Source organism: Athene cunicularia, assembly GCF_003259725.1.
Source record: "Athene cunicularia isolate RWA chromosome 11 unlocalized genomic scaffold, athCun1 chr11_part1, whole genome shotgun sequence".
In the NCBI taxonomy this organism is placed as follows: Eukaryota; Metazoa; Chordata; class Aves; order Strigiformes; family Strigidae; genus Athene; species Athene cunicularia.
Window position 1 is genome coordinate 11,953,502 of NW_020799113.1, and position 23,773 is coordinate 11,977,274.

The 23,773-nt window shown below is 35.4% G+C and overlaps 1 protein-coding gene across 4 annotated transcripts in view; it reads left to right on the plus strand.

Annotated features, from left to right (window-relative positions):
* Positions 1-23,773, plus strand: part of PHKB (phosphorylase kinase regulatory subunit beta) — an 85,499-nt gene that overhangs the window by 51,999 nt on the left and 9,727 nt on the right. For 3 of the 4 annotated variants that reach the window (XM_026856590.1, XM_026856591.1, XM_026856593.1), the window contains 13 exons: positions 2,124-2,179; positions 2,370-2,463; positions 6,032-6,115; positions 6,561-6,665; positions 7,508-7,590; positions 7,671-7,761; positions 10,141-10,202; positions 10,291-10,453; positions 11,309-11,390; positions 14,031-14,088; positions 15,829-15,919; positions 17,192-17,394; positions 21,014-21,148. In XM_026856590.1, coding sequence (XP_026712391.1) covers positions 2,124-2,179; positions 2,370-2,463; positions 6,032-6,115; positions 6,561-6,665; positions 7,508-7,590; positions 7,671-7,761; positions 10,141-10,202; positions 10,291-10,453; positions 11,309-11,390; positions 14,031-14,088; positions 15,829-15,919; positions 17,192-17,394; positions 21,014-21,148 — 1,307 coding nt within the window. Of the gene's footprint in view, positions 1-2,123; positions 2,180-2,369; positions 2,464-6,031; positions 6,116-6,560; positions 6,666-7,507; positions 7,591-7,670; positions 7,762-10,140; positions 10,203-10,290; positions 10,454-11,308; positions 11,391-14,030; positions 14,089-14,884; positions 14,976-15,828; positions 15,920-17,191; positions 17,395-21,013; positions 21,149-23,773 lie in introns of all 4 variants that reach the window. The other variant, XM_026856592.1, reaches the window with a different exon arrangement.

Genomic DNA, 23,773 nt, shown 5'->3' on the forward strand with positions numbered 1-23,773 from the left:
GGGGGGGGGTGGGATGGGGTGTCTGTTGTGGTGTCTTGGAGAGGCAGTGATTGATGTTGTGTGAACAACACCTTAGCTTGTGTTATTAGACAAATGTGAAATTGAACGTGTAAAATTGAACTTGTAAAATAAACAACAGGATTTTAGTGGAATATTTAGAAGTTTCTTTTTCCACGTTTTTTAAAAATATATAGCAAACAGTATATATCACAATCATTACTGAAAAGAGTGACATACTTTTTCATGAGTATTGTATCTGTTATTTTGAGCTGTGTTTTTCTAGACCACTAATTGTGATCCTCCAGGCCTTGACATATTAAATGACAATGAAAATAACTTTGTTTGCTGTACATCTGCAGGATTGCTGGAACATTAATTATAGTTACATTTTTCCCAAATACTTTTCAAAGTCTAGCTGTTTTTAACACAGGTTTTGTGTTGTGCCAGTTGTGCTGCACATGCGTTTGCTTGGTTATGACCCATGTTACAACCACCACTTACTGGCTGCTGTAAATGACTCATGCCACGGGGTACGTCTGTGTATGAGAGGCATTAGTATTGGTATCAGAGAAGGACGTACCTCAGTGGGGATGCAGAATACACAGATTTAGGTACAGCTTACAGTCTATGGTTACGCAGTCCAACTCAGTTTGTCATTAATACAGTAATAATTAAGTTGAGCCTTAACTTGAAGACTACTCCCCAAATTAGGTCACAGGCTGTCTATTTATTAATACAGTCTTGGAGGGGGTTGTCTCATTTTTGGGGGGTGGGTGCGTTGGGGTGTCTTCGCTTTTTGTTTTATAAACATAATGCATTGGTTATAGTAGATAATTGGTTTGAGTTTTCTTACTGTTTTTATAAAGGCAGTTGATAGATCACCTTATTCTGAGGAGGAAAATCTTTCAATGTCACTTGAACTTCTGACTTCTTAATCTTGTCTCTTTCTGCACGTACTTGCATCACAAACTTATTTCATGTGGCAAAAGCTCCAAAATATTTAACTGAAATGTAGTGCTGATAGACTTTTAGGAAAATGTTATCAAGAATTTCTTCTGCAAATCTAAGATCTAACTTGATATCAAGGCTCAAAAATGTAAGAACAAACAAGCATTCACTCCAAACTTTTTGTTCTAAATCAGTATGTCTATCCATCTATCTTCACAGAAAATGCTGTGTTTTTGTATAAATCAGTTGATGGAAGATGTGTTTTACCTTTGTCATGCATGTTCTGGTGGTTTCTAGACAAAAAGCATTTTAGGAATGAAAGGAGCTCTAAAATACAAAATCCTTTTTTTAGCTCTCTTGATTTTTTGAGTGATAGAGGAAAAATGAACAAGTAGTAGCTCAGATGTCTCATTTTTTAGCTAGTAATGCATACTGGCAGTGAAAAGAAAGGTGAATTGCCATTTTGAGACCCAGGGAGTCGAGTCAGTAATTTCACCCGGCATGTTGTATTCATTCATAGTTGCATGGTTTCCTTATGTAAAATACTAGTATTTATTTCAAACATGAAGTATCTGGGTTATAAAGAATGCAAGGAAATGCTGTTATCTCCTGTAAAATATAATATATCTTTCATATAACTGTAAAGAGTAGATGTCTGATTAAAATATTTCAAAATAAAATGTTGAAATCATCTGTTCATTATTTTAGAGTGAATATTACTGGTTATCCAAATAGCTGAGTTATTTCACTCTTTACAAAAATGTGTATTAAAACAGTATGTTATATCAAGCATAAAGGAAATACTTTGATTGTATAAATTCTAAATTTTTGTATGAAGCAAAAGGTTTTTCCTGTGTGCTTTGTTTTTAAATATAAAAAACCCCACAACAAACCAAACCAAACAGTGGAAATGGTTACCAGAAACCTATGCATTATTTTTTCTTCAAAATGCATCTTGCAAAGTATTATTGCTAGGACAGTCCTCCCATTGTTTTGAGATTTACAAGTTTTAGTCCCATGTTGTTCTTTCAATTTGTTCACACAGTAAGAAGCAGCAATGCAAACAGGGATGTCTGTCATACTCGTGAATTGTTCAAATAGACATTTGCCCTATTCATGCTATATCTAACAAAATATTTAGCAATGCTAATAAATAGTTTTTCATTATTTTCTAGGGTCCTTTAGAAAATGATGTGGTAGTACACGTGGCCCTGATAGCAGAAAGTCAGCGGTATGTATTTTCTTTTATTAAGAATGTATAAATTAGGGAAGTGTTGAAGAATAGACATCTTAAATTTGCTAAAGGTATTCAAGGAAGTGTAGAATATAATACTGCTACTTGTGTATCTGCTGCTAAATAATTGTTAAAACTAAGGCTATTTGGTGATTTGTCATTAAATTTGTCGTTATTTCATTTGTAGCCTACAAGTTTTTCTGAACACATATGGAATCCAAACTCAGACCCCCCAGCAGGTGGAACCAATTCAGATATGGGCTCAAAAAGAACTTGTCAAAGTAAGGAATTCCGTGTTTAAAATTACTTATCTATATATACATTTCTTTTATAAAAATAGGAATTTATATCAACTATTAGACTCGTATCTCCTTAAGCTAATTATCTACCTTCTGGGGTTTTTTAATTCAGTTGCAAGATTTGCTGACACTGGTCAGTTATACATGCTGAGAGCTTTCACTGAAACACCAAAGCCCAGTTCTCTGTGTTGTCTGCTTAGGCTTATCACCAAAGCGACTTTCAAAGAATAATGAACAAATAATAAAATTTCAATAATATTAATAGCACAGTAGACTAAGTGAATCTTGATGGAGAAACAAGTAAGTGAGCAATAGTCAAAGAAATGGATTAAGACAGTGGGCACAAACCATCATATCATTTCAGAGCGTAGCCCCTATAACAGGCGTTTTATGGTCTTCTGTAACTTTTTTTAGGAGTCTCTTGTGGTGACCATATCCAGGAGGTTTGGTGTTTAAACCTTTCTGGTTTACCTCTTTAATTCAGCACATTTAAAAATCTACAGTCAAAAATTACTGGGATGTAGGATGTCTTCAGAATCCCTTTCATTCTCTGTGAGCACTTCAGGGTTTCCTTGTTCTATACAGGCAAGTAGTCTCCTAACAGAGTGCCATATCCTTTCACTTAAAAAGTCTGGCCCTTTTTGCCCTTATCTGTACTGAGCCTCACTGATGATGTCATCTTAGATGCATCTGTTCAGGTAACTGTCAATGCCTTGTGAAGCCAGCAGTTGAAAGTAAATGACATCTACAGCCCATACTGGTCCAATTCAGCATCCTCTTTTTTATTCAGTCATTTTTAGTCTTATATGTGCTTCAAGCACTGCTGTTTGTCCTGGAAATACATTTAAATATAAGAGACTATGACAATGATAAATTATTTGAAAATGGATTCTCTCTGACTGTATTTGTCCTGAAATTCTGTAATTGAAATTTTTGTTTAACAAATAGATACTCCATAAATTTACTACAAAAGTTTATATTGTGTCTCTTCAGTCATTCATCATTTCATTGGTCTTCCTGACAAAAAGATGAGACCTTCATTATATTTTATTATTATTAATTAAATTCCTAGCTATGACAGCTTCTGTGATAGGAATTAATTTTCAAAAGCTGGTGAGACATTGGGCAATTCTGACATTTTCTTTATGCTGATGATGGGTAGGTACATCTGGCTCATGAAAATTCACTTCCAAAACGAATGTCATGAAACTATTAAATTGCCTGATGGAAAACCTCTTAGTGGACTTCTAGAAAAGGGTATGCTATAGCTGTGAAGTTGAAGTAATGAAGGTTTTGGGGCATTATGAGAACTGAGGTTTGACCTCATGAAAAAATCCAATACAAACCAAAAAGTAAACAAACAAAAAACCCTGGTAGTATTTGTCATCCTTTGTGGGGAGGGGAAGCTAATGGTGAAACAATTACCTCTTTGAACATGGTTCTCAATATTTGCTATTCCAATGCCATAGTTCTCAGTCGTGTTTAATTATAAACTTTTGAACTGGTCTAGTGGTACATGATAGCAGTTTAAATCTCTAGACAAGCGTGTGTCAGAAAAAGTAGCATAAAAGAAACAAATGGATGAGGGGAAAATGTTGATTCAGGAAAATTAGGGATTGAAAGTAGGACTGGGGTCATGTAAACAGATCCACAAAGTCTTGGGCAGGGAATGAAAAGAGGAAGAAGCGGAAAACAGGAAAATGGGACAAGATGCATGCAATATATAGAAGAAAAGTATATATGTAGTGGAAATATAGTACAGGAGAATAGCAGAATACTCCACAGGCATAGACTGATAGCACATAAAAGAAGACAGAAACAGATGGTGTGAAAGACCGCTGTAATTTGGTTCACTCTCATAAATCAACACAACAGTCCAGCCTGCTTTCACAGCCGTTTCTTGCTATTAGCAGCTTTAACATTCCAGATTTGAAGGGCATTTGAATCCAGAAAAAAACCCGCTTGAGGCAGCTGGATTTGCATGAAACTGTACTTCTGTTCAGATACTGTGCTGCTGAATCTGAACTAACACTTTGATTGTAACAGCTAGAAGATGAAACTGCTTTAGTAGACTGTAGAAGAACATGAGGCCTCAAGCTAAAGAGTCTTTGAGGAAAGAGACAATATTACAATACTACTAGAGTTCTATTTTTGTTAAGAACTCATTTTATGTTTTACATTCTGGCAAAATGAAGTCTTTTTCGTGTTAAATTATAACGTCTACTGCCATTCTTCTGATCTCCATTATTTATTACAAAAAGGGGTTCAACATTCTTTTGGTTTTGTCATGTATAGATGGGTTATTTAAAGCTGTTAATGTTGTGATATCTCCATTCCTTTCCTACTTGAATACAATTACTTACTCTGGATGAACAGGTGATGTAGGTGATTTTGTTTATTTTCTTTTTTAAATAGTTCTTGGTATTAAAGCAGAAGCATAGGCAGTATCAGGAGGTCCCCAAGCTGACAGCGGTAAAAAGCTATTGAGTGTAGTATTTGTTCAAATGTTCACTTTCAATTGCTTCTGAATTATCTTCCTATAACATAAAGAAAGATTGAGCTTAGGAAAATGTTCTGAATTTGAGTGTTCTGAAGTTTTAGTAATGTTGGGTTCCTTATGTAAAACAGCCCAGATAAGGAATAAATGACACCTTTCATAGTCTGGTTTAACTGATAACATTTATACTGCCTTGCTCAGAGCTTGGTTGTTTTTTATGGTTTTATTCTCATACACTATAATAAATGAAGGTTGTCTTTAATATGCGAGATTTACAAAATTATATCATTTGAAGTAATACTAGGCATACATAATTTAACTCAAAAAAGAAATAAGCAATGAATAATGAGATAATTTCCTCTTGCTTGTGTTGTTGATGCGCTAATTTTGCAAGCCTTTACTAAAATTAGAATAAAGATCTTTAAAGAGTTCCTGTAATACTGCTTTACCTTTGTATCCACATTGGAAAAGCATTACAGAAGGCAAAATTGGCCAGACAATAAATGCAAATGGTCCTTTAAAAAAATAATTTCAATGAGCAATTTGAGGATTTGAAAAATATTTTAATTATATAGACTAGAAAAGGAATAGGAGTAAGAAGGTAAAAATAATATAGGAGTTAATATATATTAATATAATACATTTTCTAATATAGGAAACAAGAAGTTTTAGTTGAATTTTGAAACTATGCAGATAGGGAGGACTCTGGTGCTTTGCCAAAGCCTGAAGTTGCACCCCTGTGTCATAACCATAACCTACCCAGCAGTCCTGCTTAATGAAGACATCTCTCTTTTAATGTAAACCAGTATTAACTGTATTTTCACGTTCATGAGTAAGGTGAAAATCCTTCAACCTCCCAAAACTATTATTTGGCGGGAAGGGAAACTGTTACACCACATCTACAGCAGAGTACTGGTCTGCCAGAAGTGATGCGAGTTACACTGGAGTGTATGACTGATTTAGAGAGCAGGATGCTTTCTATGGGGACCCAGTAGGAGCATCAAGAAGGCTTACATCTAGATTTCCCTCAGTTTTTATCATTCTTTCTCACAGGCTTACTTCCATTTGGGAGTCAATGACAAATTGGGATTATCTGGAAGACCAGACAGGCCTATAGGATGCCTTGGAACATCAAAGGTTGTTGCAAGAAATGTTTATATTATTATTCTTATTACTGATGTATATTTCAGATAAACATTGAATGATTCTGAATAGAATTGAAATAGAATTTTCTTTTATGCATATATCTTAAAGTCCTTGTAATGTGTATTGTTATTTTGAATGTGCATGCTCTGTCTTACTATTAAACTAAGTTTCCTAGACACCCAGTTACAGTAGTACTTGGCCAAAACAGGCTGAATGGTGATGAACTGTTTTAACTGAAATAGAATGCAGATCTGCATACCTATTAAAAACCAGAGTACCTAAAATTAGATATGTAGCTTTTATCTTATTTTTTAAGTCGACTATTCTACATTGATTATTACTTTGATAGTTTCAAAATACCTTTTTTCCTTCTTAGCTACTTCAGTGCTTCAAATATTTGAAAGAAAAGATTGATGGAAGCTTTCTCTCTCAACAGATTTATCGAATACTGGGAAAGACTGTAGTTTGCTACTCGATCATTTTTGATCTAAGTGATTTCTACATGTCTCAGGATGTTATGATGTTGATTGATGACATTAAGGTATTTATCTGTAACTTCTCCTTTGAGAACCTGACAAAAGTAGACTCTGTAGAAGAATAAACTTTGAAATTTGATGAAATAGAAGACTGAAAGGAGAACTCTGTATAGTGTGTATTCTTCTAATACAAAAATAAATTTGCAGTTTATACTGGAAAGTGTATTGAGATGAATATCCTGTCAGCCCAGTATGAGTTCTAGTGAGTATTTCTATCTGACAAAAAAAATCACCCAAAAGTGATTGGGAATGCTGTAGTGCAGTGAGCAAATTATTACTTGTTTCTTTGGGAAAATAAATGTTCTTGGCTGGAAAGATGAATGAGACTGGTCTGATTAAGGGAAATATGAAAGCCTGACCTGGAGGAAGTATTACTTGACTTTGCACAAATATTAAAAATTGCCTTCTTTCCCTAGCTTTAAGGCAGGCAGCAGCATGAAGCTTACCTGTCAAGTCCCCTGTGCTTGAGCAGCTACTTCCAGTGCATAGGTAGTGGTACTGGTTATTCCATGCTAGGGCCTGTGATTCAAGTCCTGGATTCCCATGCGTACTTACTAGGTCATTACATGTAGCTCAGTGTACCACAGTCTGTCTAGTGGTTTAGCCTGTGATCAATATATACTAACTAGGAGTATTTTCAGAAAACTTGTGAAATAGCAATGCTTGAAAGCATCTTACATTTATTGAAGAAGTCTGTTAGTGTTTTATTAGCTAAGGGGTTTTCTGACTGTTGTTTTTTTCCATGGTGTTATTTTAAGATAGCCTTCTAATATCTTATGTATTCTGGTACATTGTGTGTGTGTTTTTTTGGGGGGCGAGGCTGACTAATATATTGTTTCTTACCTAGAATGCACTGCAGTTCATTAAGCAGAATTGGAAAATGCATGGTCGTCCACTGTTTGTTGTACTTATCCGTGAAGACAATATAAGGTAAAGAGAGATAAAAGCATCATTTGCAGTGTGGTATTTACCTAATTGTAAGATTAATGGAATTCCGTTTCAAATTTCAGAGGGAGCAGATTCAATCCAATATTAGACATGTTGGCAGCCTTCCGAAAGGGAATTGTTGGAGGAGTAAAAGTTCATGTTGACAGAGTACAGGTATGATGTTTTTCCTGAATGTTGTGTTCTTACATTCTGGTATTGGTATGTGTATTCTTTGCTTTTGTTTTTCATGTGACTTCTAAGTATTGTGCTTAGTATCATAAATTTAAGGAGCCAAGACCCAAGACATTTGGTACAGTTTTTGTTAGATCTCTAAAGAATTATGGGTATATTTTAATTTCTTTTGATGAGTCTTTTGAAAGTGATAGTCATCACTGAGGATTTTCAGAAAGGAGAAGGGTTTTTTTTATGTTCAGCAATCTTGTGAAATTACCACCAAAGGATAAATCCACGATATCAAGCGTTGGGGGATTTCTTCTGATTAGATTCAACAAAGGGGGTGTGGGGGTGTGCGCGCGCGCGCGTGTGTGTGTGTGTCAAGTGCCTCATAGATTAAAATGCTTACAAGAACTAAGATCTAGTTTTAACATCTTTGCTGTTTGAATTAATCTTAAAGCAGGTACATTACTTCATTAAAGTGTGAAAATTACTTAGTCAGGTGCTGGTTTTAGATACTTGTATGTGCTAGTTAATCTTAGTTTACACCTGTTAAGAACCATTCTTTTTGTAAGAGAGAAGACCGAAGACACAGTTATAATTTCTTGTTCCCTAGAAAATCATGAATTTGTAGAAGAGCTGGCTCATTTGTAAATTAAATACTATAACAGTTTAAGAGATACTTGTAATATTTAAAATATTTATATATTTCTACTGGTCACATGTAGGTCATGTAGTCTCTCCTGTTACCATTGACTTTTTCTATAGCAAATGCCATTACTGTCCATGGGAAACCGTTCATTTGTCTAGTGTTTGTTATTGGGTTTGACTTTTTTTTTCTTTTTTTAATTTAACTGCAATTACTTTCTTGCCTTGCATTGATTAAACTGCTGTATTATCAAACGAGAAATTTCTCAATCTACATAATGTGTCCTTATTGTTACAGTCATCAGGGAGTGAACTTCCCCTTCCATACTCATTGACCTTCTGGAAAGATTCTTTTGTTTAGAAAAGTAATTAGTAGTTTCAAAGTGTTTAAGATGTTGACAGTCACTGATCTTTGCTGTATTTGTTATCCATTAAAAAGAGTGCATGGTAAAACTACAAACAAATGTTCATTTGGCTTTAAGGCCAGCAGTAGATGTTTGTGATCAGTGCATTTACTGGTGGAATATGGTATGATTGCTTCATCAGGTTAATTAGAATCTCTCAATTTTACTGCACAGTTGTCACGTTTTGGAAACAGTCGTTTTATGGGGAGGATTTGGGAAAAGAACAAGGGACATGTCTAATTCATGGCATTTTCTTAAATAATTCATCTATTCCAACAAAATATACCTTTAATCTTTGAGAGTTGTATTCAGCTGCTTCATTTAGATGCGTACATTAAACGTGCCTAGAGATAGAATGTGTGTCTCACTGGGTGAATGCTCTTTTTTCCTGTAAAATATACAAAATCTAATTTCATTTAAAATGTGTATGCTTAGACGACTTGTAGCTCTTTTTTGATTTTCACCTTCATTGTCATGAGTTTATGCAAGTCAAAGGATGAATGACACTAGCAATAAAAGCAAAGCAGGTTTTTTATATTCAGTCATCTCACAGTGTAACAGATCAATATTTTACTGCAACTTGTGTACAGTGAAAATGGAATTTAAAAGTTCACAATACACACTGTTTTATTTAACTAATGAGAACCATCAAAAAGCAGTCTTAAAAATGCTATAGTACAATTCATTTCCTCTGATAGTATATAAATAGGAAATTCATATAAATTTGTAGTGAATGAATCATGACGGCTGCATCAGATAAATGCAACATTGATTTTCAGGTATGTAATATTCTGAGAGAGAAGGTTTTGTAAGCTGCATTTGATGTGCAAACTTCAGGCAGGGATGCTTGGATTAAGTTGGATAATTTGACTACAGAGTAGGAAATGCTGTTATGTTGTCTTTTCCTGAAACATCACTGAGTGACAGGAAAACCATCCTTCAGCAATCCCTGAAATAACAAGCATTATGGTCTGGAACACGGGTATCATGCAGGCCTCTGAGGAATGCAAATCCTTGATCTCGGGTGTTTTCGTCAGACCTGTTTTTGGAGGTGGGGCTGGACATTGCTTGTTTAAGTTGTACATAGCAGGCAAAAGAACAGCAGAATGCCAGCAAAAAAGAGCCAGCAGCACTGAGACACTTCTGCTGTCTTAAGTGAGATTTTAAGAAAGGAAAAATACTCTGAAAGTGTAAAGATACTTGGAACTGTAGATAAAGAAACTACTTTCTCAATGGAAACCACCTGCCACATATTGAGGCCAAAAGACAACTATGTAGTTACATACATTTCTGCATATTTTTTAATTTTTTCAATTTTTCATTTCAGACATTAATATCTGGAGCAGTTGTTGAACAACTTGACTTCCTAAGAATCACTGAAACAGAAGAGTAAGGCTATGTGTAAATAATAACGATGAAGTATTTGATAGTTAAAACATTTTCTGAGCTATGAAGGAATGAAACACTTATTTTTCAGGCCTCCTGTATTTAAGAGTTTGGAGGAGTTGGATCTTCCAAAACATTCAAAAGTCAAGAGACAGTCTAGTACTCCAAATGCTTCTGAACTGGAGCAGCAACCAGATGTAAATATTAATGACTGGAAAAACAAGTCAACATATGAGATCCTACAGAAACTGAATGTAAGAAAACTTGATAAAAATACAGTGTATCTTCATTCTCATTAAATTAAAAATTATGTGCCAGTATTCTTTTTAACAGCAGTCTACTTAAATCAACATGATTAGTGTCATGGTTCAATGTCAGTAACAGCTAGTAATATAAAATGTCTGATGTTCCTCTTCGTACCTGAAGAATCTTCCTCTTGACAGTCCTTTATCTTAACATCACAGAACTTTCTGGCCCTTCATGCTGTAACTGCCGGCTTCCATTTCTCCCATCTACCCAAGCTATCTTCTGGTAATAAATGACCAGCTAGAAGGGGATCCATTTGTCATGTGTCTTATGAATAGATATTTTATTGCTAGACTTAAAATTCAGAAGACTTCAACAGTTGGTATTCACTCTGATAGAGTGGTGATTTCTTAATAATACCAAAGGAAAGTTCCAATCTGGCATTTTTCCCGTATCAAGAAGAAAACTACCAGTGACTATTTCTAGATCCAGTGTTCAACAGGAACACATGAAGTATTCTGCTTGGTTCCCTGTGTCTTTACAAGCACTTCTGCTGTAAATAACAGGACCCAAGAAAATAAAATTAGGAAACTTTTCTGAATCTGAATTATTACAACTTAACTTGAATCATGGGGAAGCCTCTGCAAGCAGCAGTGGTAAGGATACAGCATACATAGGATATGAAAGAGTTGTGAAGTCCCCTTAAAAACAAAATTTGTAGATTTTTTTCTTTAATTAAAAAAATAAAAAAGGGCCTTTAGTTTCACTTGAAGTTTTTAATAGCTCTTCTGGGTTTGCTTCACTGAAAATCTGAAGGCTATTTGTGATTATGTTGTTGCTGTTTGGTTTTTTTTTTTTTTAAGGACTGCAATTGCCTAGCAAGTCAAGCATTACTCTTGAGTATATTGCTTAAAAGGGAAGGACCGAATTTTATCACCAAGGAGGGTAAGAGCTTCTTTCATTTGACTATCCTTAGTATTTCAGGAACTGGCTGTATGTTTGATTATAATGAGCATGAATAATGGCCATGCACGCAAGCAGTAGTGTAGCTGTTTTCTTTGCCATTTAAAGTAATTTCTTCATTAAATAGAACAGGCAAATTCATAGCATGGATGAGGAAATGAACTGGGGAATGAGCTGCTAAATATATGAACTCTTTTAGATTGTTTATAGGCTGGTGCTGTATCTGATTGTAAGTTTGAACACATAGATGTAAAAAACAGAGGATTTGACTTTATATGGAAAACTCGAAACTAAAGACAAGTTTGTGCGTCTGTAACAGTCAAAAATGTGTGTAGCTTTCTACTAATATTTATTTTACTTTTATGCAGACTTGAATTCAGTATATCTATGGAGCTTACTCTAATTTTGTATTACGGCTTTGTATTAGACCACAGGATTTAAATTCATGTGAAATAATTTAGAAGAGGCTACTGAGGCTTGTGGCTTTTGTGCTGCAAGGTTTGGTGGGGGGTTTTGAGTTGGGTTTTTTTGTTGGTGTTTTGGGGTTTTTTTTTAAGATTGCTTATTAGCTGCCTTTGTATGTATGAACGCTACTCCGAAAAAGAGGAATGCTAAGATCAAATAATATTCTCTTAGTTATTCACTGAGCAATGTAAGTTACCACCTCATGTTACAGAGCCCTGCTTCATAATTTTGATATAGAACAGCTGGTTCTTTTGATGGAAAGTTGTCATTTTGACATAAATATACATTATATCCCTATTGCTATATTAAAAATGTCATGGAAGATAATGTAGAGTGGAATAAAATTTATTGGCTGATACATAATGCATTGTTGAAATACAGTGTGAATCCAAAGTGATGGTTGGAATCTCAGCCTTAGGCACACTGTAGCCTCTGAAGAAGGCTTTTTTGCCACTATTGCCTGTACTGTTGTCAGGCTTTGAGAGCCTCAGTAGCGCTCTTTAGTCCTTTTTAGATTGTGTCCTCCTTTGATCTGGAAACAACTTGAGGCAGACTTACTAACCTCTGCAAGCCGAGCATAAACACTTTTGACCATTAGATTATGATGATGAACTTAAAATCTCTTGAAACCATATTGGTCAAAAAAAGTGCTGTTGTGCCTCTGACTGTTCAGAGCTAACTTGTATAGACCTTTTTGTGCTATCCCATATGAAACAGTAGATGATGATAACCTTTTTAATATGCACCTTGCATTAAACAGTCTGAGTCACTGACTAAAAGTTCCTGTCCTCCTACGGCTGGAGATTACTGAGACTGACATTAAAGAATCACACAATCAATAAAACATATATCTAAAAATAAAAGCTGAAGAACCTTGGGTGTTCCAGCTGACAGGCACAGGCTATGATTTTGTGAGTCAACTGCCACTGCTGTTGTTATAGATGAACTTACTGTTCACCCATAAGTGCCTGGCATGAAAAACACTGCCATTCCATCCAAGAGTTTAAAAATCTATATGCTAAGTGAAATCTAAATAATGGAAGGTTTGTTCACCACTTTTAACATAATGGTCTCCACTTGACCCCTACGCAGTTGAAGAGATATTTGTATAGCGAGTTGATGCACTACAGTCAACTGTGGGCTGACAAAAGAATGGTATCTATTGTTCTGATTAGTGTAATTCATGTACTTCATACCTTCTCTGAATCCTGGGCTAGCTACTTTGACTTAGAAGCAATGCTGTTTCCAGTTCCTGCCCTCTCTTTTTTAGGTCATGTCTGTACAGCATGATGCTACTTTAATATGTAACACTTCATGAAATGTTCTCTTTGGTTTGGGCACACAGAAAATCAGCTTGGAGGAGAGTAGTTCATCAGTAATATGTCTTACATGTCTGTCCAATATCCCCTGATGTACTTTGTAACAGTGATAATTAGCTTCACAAGAGTAGTGCTGTAGTGCACCTGATTACCAAAGCCAGCTCACATGTCACTTGAGTATCTCTGTGGGCACCTCTGTGGTTATTGAGGGCAGAGCTGCAAAGCAGCGAAAGATCCTCTCTTTTCATACTCTCCCAACTTCCTGTAAAATGAAAGTCTTGTCCCACATGATTAACCAGGTGATCTATTGTTCATATACAAAGTTGAAAACAACTCATGTCTTGAATATCAACTGTTACAAACTTGGTCCAAACATGACACCACTTCAGCGAACTATACTGCCAAGCACAAGACTTCCCTGGTTTAGCTCAACAAAGAGGCAATGCAGCTCAGAGAGTATTTACATCCTGGATCCAAAACATAATCTGCAGTTGGAGGATGTACCTTACAATGGGGATGTACTTTTATAGGCAGAATGCATACATAGATTAATTTTCCCCATTATATTGCAAAAATAAGAGGTATCGTAGGTCTCTTTATAGCATGAGCAGCATATGTAGCTGAAATTTGGTTGGGCTTCTTGCATAACTTACAACTGGATGATAGAGGACTTGATTGCATCTAAATTTAGATGTTAAGCACAACAGTTAAGTGATTTGCTAAAGCTGATTCAGAATTGACTGATACCATCAAATTACCTTATTAAATAAAAACCTGTGTATCTTTTTTGCTTGTGCTTTGTTCATGTGTGTGTTTGGTTTTTTTTAAATGCATTTAGGTACTGTTGCTGAGCATATTGAAAGAATCTATAGAAGAGCTGGCAGCAAAAAGCTCTGGTTTGTATGCATATATCATGTTTCTTTTGTTTTACACCAATATTTTTTTCGCAATGTGTTCATAGAAAATCAAGCCTGATCCTTACACACTTAAAGGTGGGAAGAAAAAAAAGACAGCTTTACTGACAAAATTGTGTTGGTTCATTGCAGCTGAAGATCTGGTCTGTAGTGCTTTTACAAAAATTAAGAAGTATTTTCTTACTGTTACCTTCTAAAATATAAAGAGTAATAACTGGCTATGAGTGCTATTGCCAGTGTACAGTTCTCGTTAAATTCAAATAATAAGAATACTAATGTTCTTACTTCTTCCAGAGCATGATAAAATATTATCAATAGCTTTCTGTAGCAATGCTGGTGATCAAATATAAATCACTTAACTTGGTGCACTTACAGTTTGTTTGTGGCCCCAAAATAATTTGTTTTGAGCCTGACTGTCACAATAACTTTATGAGGTTTCAACAAGTAGGTTGGTATTTTATTGTTGTTTATTAATTTCTTTGCCCTGAAGATCACTAGAAATTTCATTTTATTTTATCAAAGAAATTATTTGAGCCTGTCCTGAATTCTGTTCTCTCACTCTGTTAAACTATTCCTAACAGGTGAGGCTGTAAATATAAAAACTATTTTTCATTTTAGTCTGTTCATACAGTAAAATGGGCCTTTGCCAATAATAAGGTAGAACTGAAATACCTTGGTGGTATTTTTTGTGAAGAATAAAAATCAAAATTATTTTTTAAAAAAATATGTAAACTGTTTTTCATTTCTCTTCCATGATTGCCATGTGACATACATATAGGTTGGTGTTGCGCTACAGTGCTGCATTTGCACAGAAATTTTCTTCTTCTATAACCCCACATATTACTACTTTACTGGTACATGGGAAACAGGTAAAGTGGCCAGAAATCTGAAATGGAGCTCCATGAGATTTTTTTTTTTTTGATTGTTGCTTATTTGCATTTTGATAGTATTGGCTAATGCATTTTTTTTAAATGCTTTGCTCTTGATCTTAAGAAGTGCATAGCAGTTTTCACAGGAATCAACACAACTGTTTGAATTTTTTACTAACACTACAGAATATTACAACTCGTTCATTATCTCTGTGGATAAATGATTCTTAGCAGCCTCAAAGCCCGTGCTAGAAAAGCTCAAATACAGGTCTGTTAGGTTTGTATTCTGTCAGAAAATTATTATCAAAAGTATTTATATCTTTAACCATCAACTGGATTTAAAAAAGAAAAATTCTTAGAAATTACAGCTAGTTTTTAACCTAGCAGTTTACACAAGTTGCTCTTTTCATATTACACATGTGAAATATTACCTCAGCATGGAAAACCAGTCTTGGTGTTACATGTTGTACTTCCTGTTGCAGAATCTTTCTAACTCTTCTTTAAATAGGCTTATATTCCAAAATGATGGAAATGTCACAAAAGAGAAGCTGGCATCTCTTACCTGTCTGTTTTCAAGATGATACGGAGAAAAGAACGAAAAGCTTTTTGTGGAGCTGGTAGTTTAATGAGTTCTAACTAAATTTATTTTTGATCCATTAACCTGTATCTAGACTAAAAAATGAAAATCCATGGAGGATTACATGAAATCTGATCCAAATTCCACTTTATAAATAATGTATGTATTTATTGAATTAGTTTTGAGATCTCTGCTGTAGCAGACTTCAAGCTTATATATGAATTCATTAAACTAGGTTTTGATATGCAGTGGGATTGCTCTGTTTTCTGCCCTCAGGTCTGTTGTGCGCTTCGCAGCAAGTCTTTTAGGTAAACTAGTGGACAGCCTTGCACCATCTATTACTAATGTTTTAGTTCAGGGCAAGCAGGTAAGTTTTTACTCCTCAGAAATGTATTAAGGAATGATAACAGAGAAACTAAATAAATTGGCTCTGTAATTCTGAGGGCCTCTGCTTCTTTTAAAAGTATCCAGTGGCTTAAAAAAATCTTCACTGAGGAAGAAAAATCCAGAGAAAATAAAGATATATTTAATACTTGCCTATACGATGGGGTAATAAATATATTTAATAACAGAATAATACTGAAATGACAGGTCAGTGTCTAGATAAGAAGGGAAAAGGCTTGATTTACATAACTCCTTAGATTTTATATATCTGCACCCTTATTTCATGAAAGTAGATGGAGTCAAGTCATAAAGCTTCTTTTTAGTGAAGATGTAGCCACTCTCTCTGTAACTGAGCATAAGACAATGGATGGGTGGCGATTGAGCAAAACGTCTTTTAGGATTTTAGTTTTATGTTAAATTTTAATCATCTGTTTCTTCCTTTCCTAAAGACTTTTTCTTTTTTAATCCCAGCACAATAATTAAGTTCATGAAGAGCTGTTTCCAAATAACAGTGATAGAATATTATGTATTCTTGTTTTAAAATGTATATGTGTATACTTACCTGTATGAAATACTACTATGACAGGTTTATCTTTGTTTTACTCCAGACTCAGATCTGGGTATGTTCTTCTAGCGCTACATAGCTATAGGGGAAGCTGCATCTACATGCAGCATGATTTGTAGCTGTTTATTTTCAAGTTTTTAACATAACTTGGCTTCATTGATGCCTTTATAATAATAATCGCTATTATATGAGAAAATCTAGTATTGCTGTGTTTTACTGACCATGGATTAAAAGCAAATCAAAATTTGAACAAAATTCCTTTTATTTGGTTAAACAATCCAGTACCAGCAATATATTTTCTTAAAATGAAGTCTGTAACTTTTAGGATGCTATTAGAATTAAGAAAACAAAACTATAAATTTTGAATTTTAAGTGAACTCCACAGCTGACATGTCAGAAATGAAAGACTATCTAAATGTAGTGTACAGTCATGATTATACAGCCAGTTTTGAAACCAAAGTAGTCGTATTTTTATTTTCTTTTGGAAAAATATATTCCATATTTACTGGGGTCTTTAGTAAATTTTGCTGTTTTAATAGCATCCAACTTAACAGTCATTGACATAAAATTATTTTAGTATTATGAAATTTTAACAAGAGAAACAGAGTTCATGAAGTTTCATTTCTGAATTGCTTCTTTGGTGCTTTTATTTCTGTCCATATCTTCTGAATTGTTTTCAATATACTGTAGGTGACGCTTGGAGCTTTTGGCCAAGAAGAAGAAGTTATTTCTAATCCCTTATCCCCAGCAGTGATTAAGAACATCATTTATGAAAAATGTAATTTGCAAGATGAAAGAGAAGCTGTAGTTCAGCAGGAACTTGTCATACATATTGGCTGGATCATCTCAAATTCACCTGAACTTTTCAGTGGCATGCTGAAGATACGGATTGGGTATCTATTGTTCTTACTACTTGTATTGCAGGGCAATGTACGTACTTCAACAGAGATTGTTGCTACATTGAAAATATGCTTTATGTAAGATGATGCAGCAAAACTTGTATGCTTCAATTTGACAGCGTAAAGCGGAGGAAGGGCAGTCCTTCTAATAGCTTACAGCTAATACAGTAAACTATAGGATTTTCCAAAGCTTGATCCTCATCACGTTTGAACTTTAAAACCAAAATCATTGTAGTGGGGTTAGATGCATTCTGTACAGCAAATCATCATCAGCAAGTGTGCTGCCTCCAGGTCACCCTGTCCTGCCAGCAGCCAACAGGCAGAATGTTCTGCCTGGCTCATGTAGTGGCCAAGGAGGCAGGGGCCAGCAGGCCAGCCAGACTCTGTGTAGCTCTGGCATAGACACGTGAGTCTCCATTAGCAATGCAGTGGGTTGAAGGGGTTCTGTTTTAGATTGCAACTGGCCTCATATCCTTACCTGAAATAATAAAGTAAGCACAGAAGTGATGCTTCTGAGACAGTTTCCTATGTGGCAGCAGACACAGAACACACTGGATGCCATCTAGTTTCCTGGTTGCAGAGTGGATACGAAGTCTGTTCACAGTTTGCTCTCCGTGCATGGGCAGCAAGGCAACCTCTACAGAAATATTTTTATCAAGCAGTAGGTAGAAGTGTAGCTGTGCATGCTTAAGGCTGGTAACTAGCATGAATTTCATTACCAGTAAACATGTGATGTGGACATAGTCCTAGAAGCATAATGAATCAAACCAAACCAAGTGTTGGTTCTTCCTTTAGTGTCCCACAGGTAATGTAGATGCACACAGGGTGTGCTGCTGCCTGCCCACCTATTGGGCAGGTTAGAGGGACATGGCTGGAGGTGAGGGATGTGCTGTACTGTCAGGGAGGGAAGAATCAAGAGGTAGAGAGGACAGTAAGAGCTTTTACTGTCAGACACTTTCAGGACTTGAGGAAGGAGAGGAAAGTGTAGTCTAGGATTAAGGCTCCTATGTATGAGGCCTTTAAAAGCATTTTGCTCACTTGAGCAGTCAGTCACCTATGTCACGTAGGTTTGGGGAAAATGGGTGAAGGGTAGAGCCTGCATAAATGTAATAATCTAGGAAACATGCAGCATGAATTTGATTCCCTTCTGAAACCACACAGTTCTCCTCCAGATCAACATGCTTCTAGTTGCATTCTCTGGTTTCTAGTAAGTGCGCAGCTCACAATATATTGTCTAAACCAGTCTTAAAAGTCTGGCAACTATGAGCAACAAATCCCTTGGAAACAGTGTTTCAAGGTACTTAAACTATTTCTTTTCAGAGTTTCAGCACAATGATCTGCCTAAAAAGATAGCTTGTTCTTTTAGAGTGTTGTCTGTAATGGAGACTTTGGGTAATAAAAGCTTCTGCAGTTCAACACTTCCTGACTGTTCATCAGCTACATAGTTGTCCAATTCTATACTAAACAAGTTAGGTTAAGTTATACATAAATTAGGAACCACAAACCTGAATCAAGTTTAAAACCATTTACCTACTGGATTTTGTTGTATTTAGGCCTTTGGTAAGGTGACCTAAAAATAGTCTGTACTGGAGTGTTATATTCTGTGGTATCTGCATTTACATTGCTGTCTACAGAAATTAATTATATTTTCACATTTAGGAAGAGAAAGATGCATTTGAATAAGTACTACTTTGAAGAGGCCAGGTGCTGACTGAGATTTACAGAATTAGTAAGCATGCTTTAAATTTAGAACTTAAGTGTTCCATCTTCCATATTTTTTTCATAGAGAAAGTATAGCATTTCAGCACTGGAATTAGATACCAGCAGTCATTTTTCTAGCACACAAGATTCATGCTTCTACTTTAGCAGTACGTTCCAGTCATCATAAAACCAAAAACTTTTCAAATCACCTGTATTACATTTAACTACAAGGACATCTATCCTTTTGCACTTAAATACATTTTCTGTACCCTGTACAGATCCATGTTACTCCTTTTTCCTCCCTTTTCTCATTCTCTGTAGCTAGTCCTTTTTACAGGTTTGTTTTTTTTTCTTTCTTCCAAGGCTAATACTAAAGATTCAATTTCCTTTATTTCAGTGTTATCACCCACTCCAGTGAGCAAAATTAACCTTCTTGCGGAAACACCATTCCAGTTTGATAATAATTTGATTTAGTGTCTTGTTATTGATTTGTTTTGAGGGTTTCATGTTGAAATACATCAAGTTCCTGACAGCCCTATTACTGTAAAAACCTCCAACCAACTGAATTCTACCTACGTTTTATCAGTGGAGAGTTTGGTAGGAGGTCCACTCTCAACTATGTTTTGTGGGCCACTGCGAAGAGAAAATAACTGGTGAATGACTTCCACACAGATACATTTGAGTCATCAGTGAAAAAAGAACTGATGCCTAAACCAGTTGTATTTGTTGATCTGAGTAACAAGAGAAGGACACTATTCACCCACTAAAGTAAAATAAAAGTCGCGTGTTCTGGATAATATAATATTTCCTAATACTCTCTTGTATCTTGCACCTTCAATGAATGGTTCTAGAAACTTCAAATTTAAAGCAACACTGAATCAGCTGGCCTAACACCTCAGAATTCTGTGTAGTTACTGAGAATCCTTCAGAAGACTGTAACTTGACTTACATAAACAAAAAGTATTCTGTACCTTGTAGGCTAAATAATTTAATGCCTGTGGAATGTGGCTGTACTGATAACAAGGTAACTCTCAGGAATACTCTGCTTTTTCTGATAAACAGAGCAAGGGTCTTTGATGTAACCCAGACTTGATCAGGTGTTATACAATGGACTGTTTGAAGAAAACACTAGTTAAATTTCTTTTCCCTTTTGATAGTAATAACTACTTGAACTGAAGCAACATAGATGGTAAGAGACTGAGCTGCATGCTGTTATCTTGCTTCGGATGTATCTATACATTATTTCATCTTTGAAATTATATTAGAGGCTGTAGCACTGTTTTTATATAATGTGCAGAATAAAATTCAGCATTTTCCTTCAATAATTTGCAAAGTTCTGCCGATCAGAATACCTAAGGCTGAAAAATTTTCACTGTAGTCATATTTTAGTTTAATCAAATCTTTTCAAGAGAGTAGCATAAGAAAGAAAAGTGCAGAGACTACAAAAAGGAGTTTCAAAGGCTTAAAACTATAAGTAAGCCCTGAAGACTTTGTAAAAATTATATGGTTTTACATTTTAATTTTTTTAAAAAACTCGTCAGTGAAATGCGTATACTGTCAGAGCATAATTTTGAGTAGGAATTTTAACATCAAAAGGCAGGTGAATGTTTGTCTTAATGAACATGGGACATAAGGGAATATGTGATCAAATATACCTTCCCTATGAAAAGCATGCTTCACAACCCATTTCTTAAAAATCTGTGGATTATCCCTTTCAGTTTGTATCATACTGCAAACAAACACAAAATCTGAGTAAATTGCACAATACAGTTAAGAGTGGTAAACTGTTTGATATTTTATTCATGTCATGACAGCCAAATAGCAGGATCATGTGGAATTCTTATGATTGACTAATTTTCATCTTTGGAAACTTCATATTTAATTAATAGATGTATTCTTCCCTTTACTTCAGATGGATTATCCATGCTATGAAGTATGAGTTGAAAATCCGTGCTGGGGATATGCCAGCAAAGGACTTATACCAGATGTCCCCTAGTGAAGTGAAGCAGCTTCTGCTGGATATTCTTCAACCACAGCCACAGGGGAGGTAATGAGATGTGTGGGTTTGTAGCACCTGTTTTCATTCATAGTAGGCTGTTCAAGTAATTTTCATTTCTGAACTACTTTGTATACATCTGAAATTACCAGACCCCTGCAATCAGTAATGTACTTATTTTAGAAAAGGTAGCAAAAAATGCACTTTTTCACTCTTTCACCTTTGTCCAGGTTCTCCAATTGTTTCTTTTATTCATCTTCCCTTTTCAGCTTTATCTTTGTGAAAGTCTTACTTCATGGTAGTAATCCCTATACTTTGGCAGTAGTACAAAGTATTACATTCTTTGATGTGGGGAAAGGAGCCAAAAATTACTCAATACCATCTACTTAAGTAACTTATAAGAACGGTCTGTCTGTTCTTCAGTGTCCTCTTTCTTCCAGCTTATTCTGTGAATTAAGAACAGATGTTATCTGGAATTTTCAGGAGAAAGTGGTGCTGCCTGAAACTTGTAATCTTTTCTCGAAGTTGTAACTGGCTGCCAAAAAGAGTATTCGTTGTGATGCAACGTGTACAAGACAAAAGATAAAATTCCAATATTTCTAATTAACTGTATTGATAAGATTAAAGTCAAAAGCCATCCTGTAGGTTTTACTTCTATTTAAGTTAGGTTAAATTTTGGCTCATAATACTGCTGATCATTTCTGTAGTCCTTGACTGATGGCCTTTGCTCTCAGCAAAGAGGAAGTATACCACACATCAGACTACTTATGTTCCTGCTTAATTCAGAACACATTCTGGTTTTTTCCTCATCTACAGTGCCTGAGAAACAAGCGCTCTCTCATCTAATTTGTGTCATGTAGAATCTCAGTCCAACTGACTGTGCACTTTGTTTCTCCCACATGCTTTTCACTGTATTCGTTGTGGTTATTAATGCTTGCTGTTTAATTGCTGTCTCTGCTCACGTTTATGTTGCCATTATTCATGTAAAACCTTAGCAGAACAACCCTAGGCTTCTCTTTGCAGCATTTCCTGTTAAATATTATGCGATTTAGGAAACAGTTTGGTCAATCACAGTAAGCAATTTGAGCACCATCCTTCATTAGAGATCTTGCCTGAGTTGTCACAGTGCCTTCTGCTTTTGATTTCTTTAACATACGATAGCTGGGTCAGCAAAGAGCAGTCTGGTTGATTTTCTGAGGATAAGGATTCTTTTTTGGGGGTTATCTGAGTACAAAAGCTAGCCAGCATATCCTTCAAAACTTCCTATCTTTTAACTTCTTCCTGTACAGTATTACGAGCTTATTTTTCCTTACGCATTAATGAATTGTTTTTAAAAGTTCTTTCCCTGTCAGGAAATACAGAACACTGTCTCCTTGCATTTTCTTTCTGTGACAGTTTTTCCTACTGTGTGATTTTTAGAAAAAATGTCTGCTACTGTGATACTGCATATCACTGCCAATTAATTTGTCATACCTGAAGGGCTAGTGGTATATTTACCTCCCTAACAGTCTCTCCACAGCTAACCTCTCTCCAAATTTTCATGAAGGGTAAAAGCTGTGCAGTTTTCCTACCTCTTACACTGGGTTGAAGGATTATGATACCATATATCTGTGTATATCTCTGTATCTCACCAACAGAGTGCAGACTTCCACCAACACTCTTTTTGACCTATTTATGTAGGTCACAAGATTGCAAACAGTCTTTTTTAAATGAAGCATTGTTCTTTTAAGGGTCCAAACAGTTATAAAAATAATTTTTCTCGTACAGCTTACAGGACTCTCTTCCTTACCATAGTAATTTAGATAGGTCAGAGTATTTTTGACATCTTCAAATGGTTTTCTTTGAAATCAACCTTTTATTTCTATCACAACTTGTCTTTTTGTTTTTATGAATGTTTTCTTGGCCTAGTCTAAGGACAGAGTTGTACAGAGAATGAGATGGAACTGTCATAGAAGACACAATTGTTTGGCAGTGAAGTGTTTTATTGAGAAGTGAGTTACGAGACTTTTTTTAATTTGGTATGTTAATCCAGTACAGTTATACAGGAAAAAAATCGCTGCTTATTGGCTTGATCATGGCAGTGGTAATTAGTCCATAATAAGTCACTGACAGCTATTGTATCATCAATGCTTTAAAACCTTGGATTTAAATATCTCCTTTGTTTTCATGGAGCATATCCCAGTTACCTAGAGCTCAAACCTCTTCAGAAGATGCATCGCTTACTGATACTTTTTTTCTCTTTTTTATAAAATACTTTAAAAACACCACAACCACGCTGTTTGCTTGGTCATCTTAGTGTAGCTCCCAACTACACTAGAAACTTAAGTATGAGAACACACATGGAGTTGTCAGAAGTAGAGTTCACCTTTCTGGTCAAATCTCAGAAGGAATTCTCACCATTTCTCCAGTATTTAAGATTAAGGTTTTTCTATGTAAGAGCTTTTTGTTATTTCATCTTACACACTGGCATCTGCATAAACAAGTAATTTTACTGACAAGTAATTTTATTGTGAACATTCAGGCTACGCTAGCAATACAAATAGAGGGAAAACTAAAAAAGCCAAAAATATTAGTGCTGAATTTCATTTGAGCTAGGCTACAAAAGTTCTGCAGAACAACAAAGATCACAAAGTTGCAAAGTTGCCCAGGGCATTTCCCCCCCCCCCCCCCCCCCCC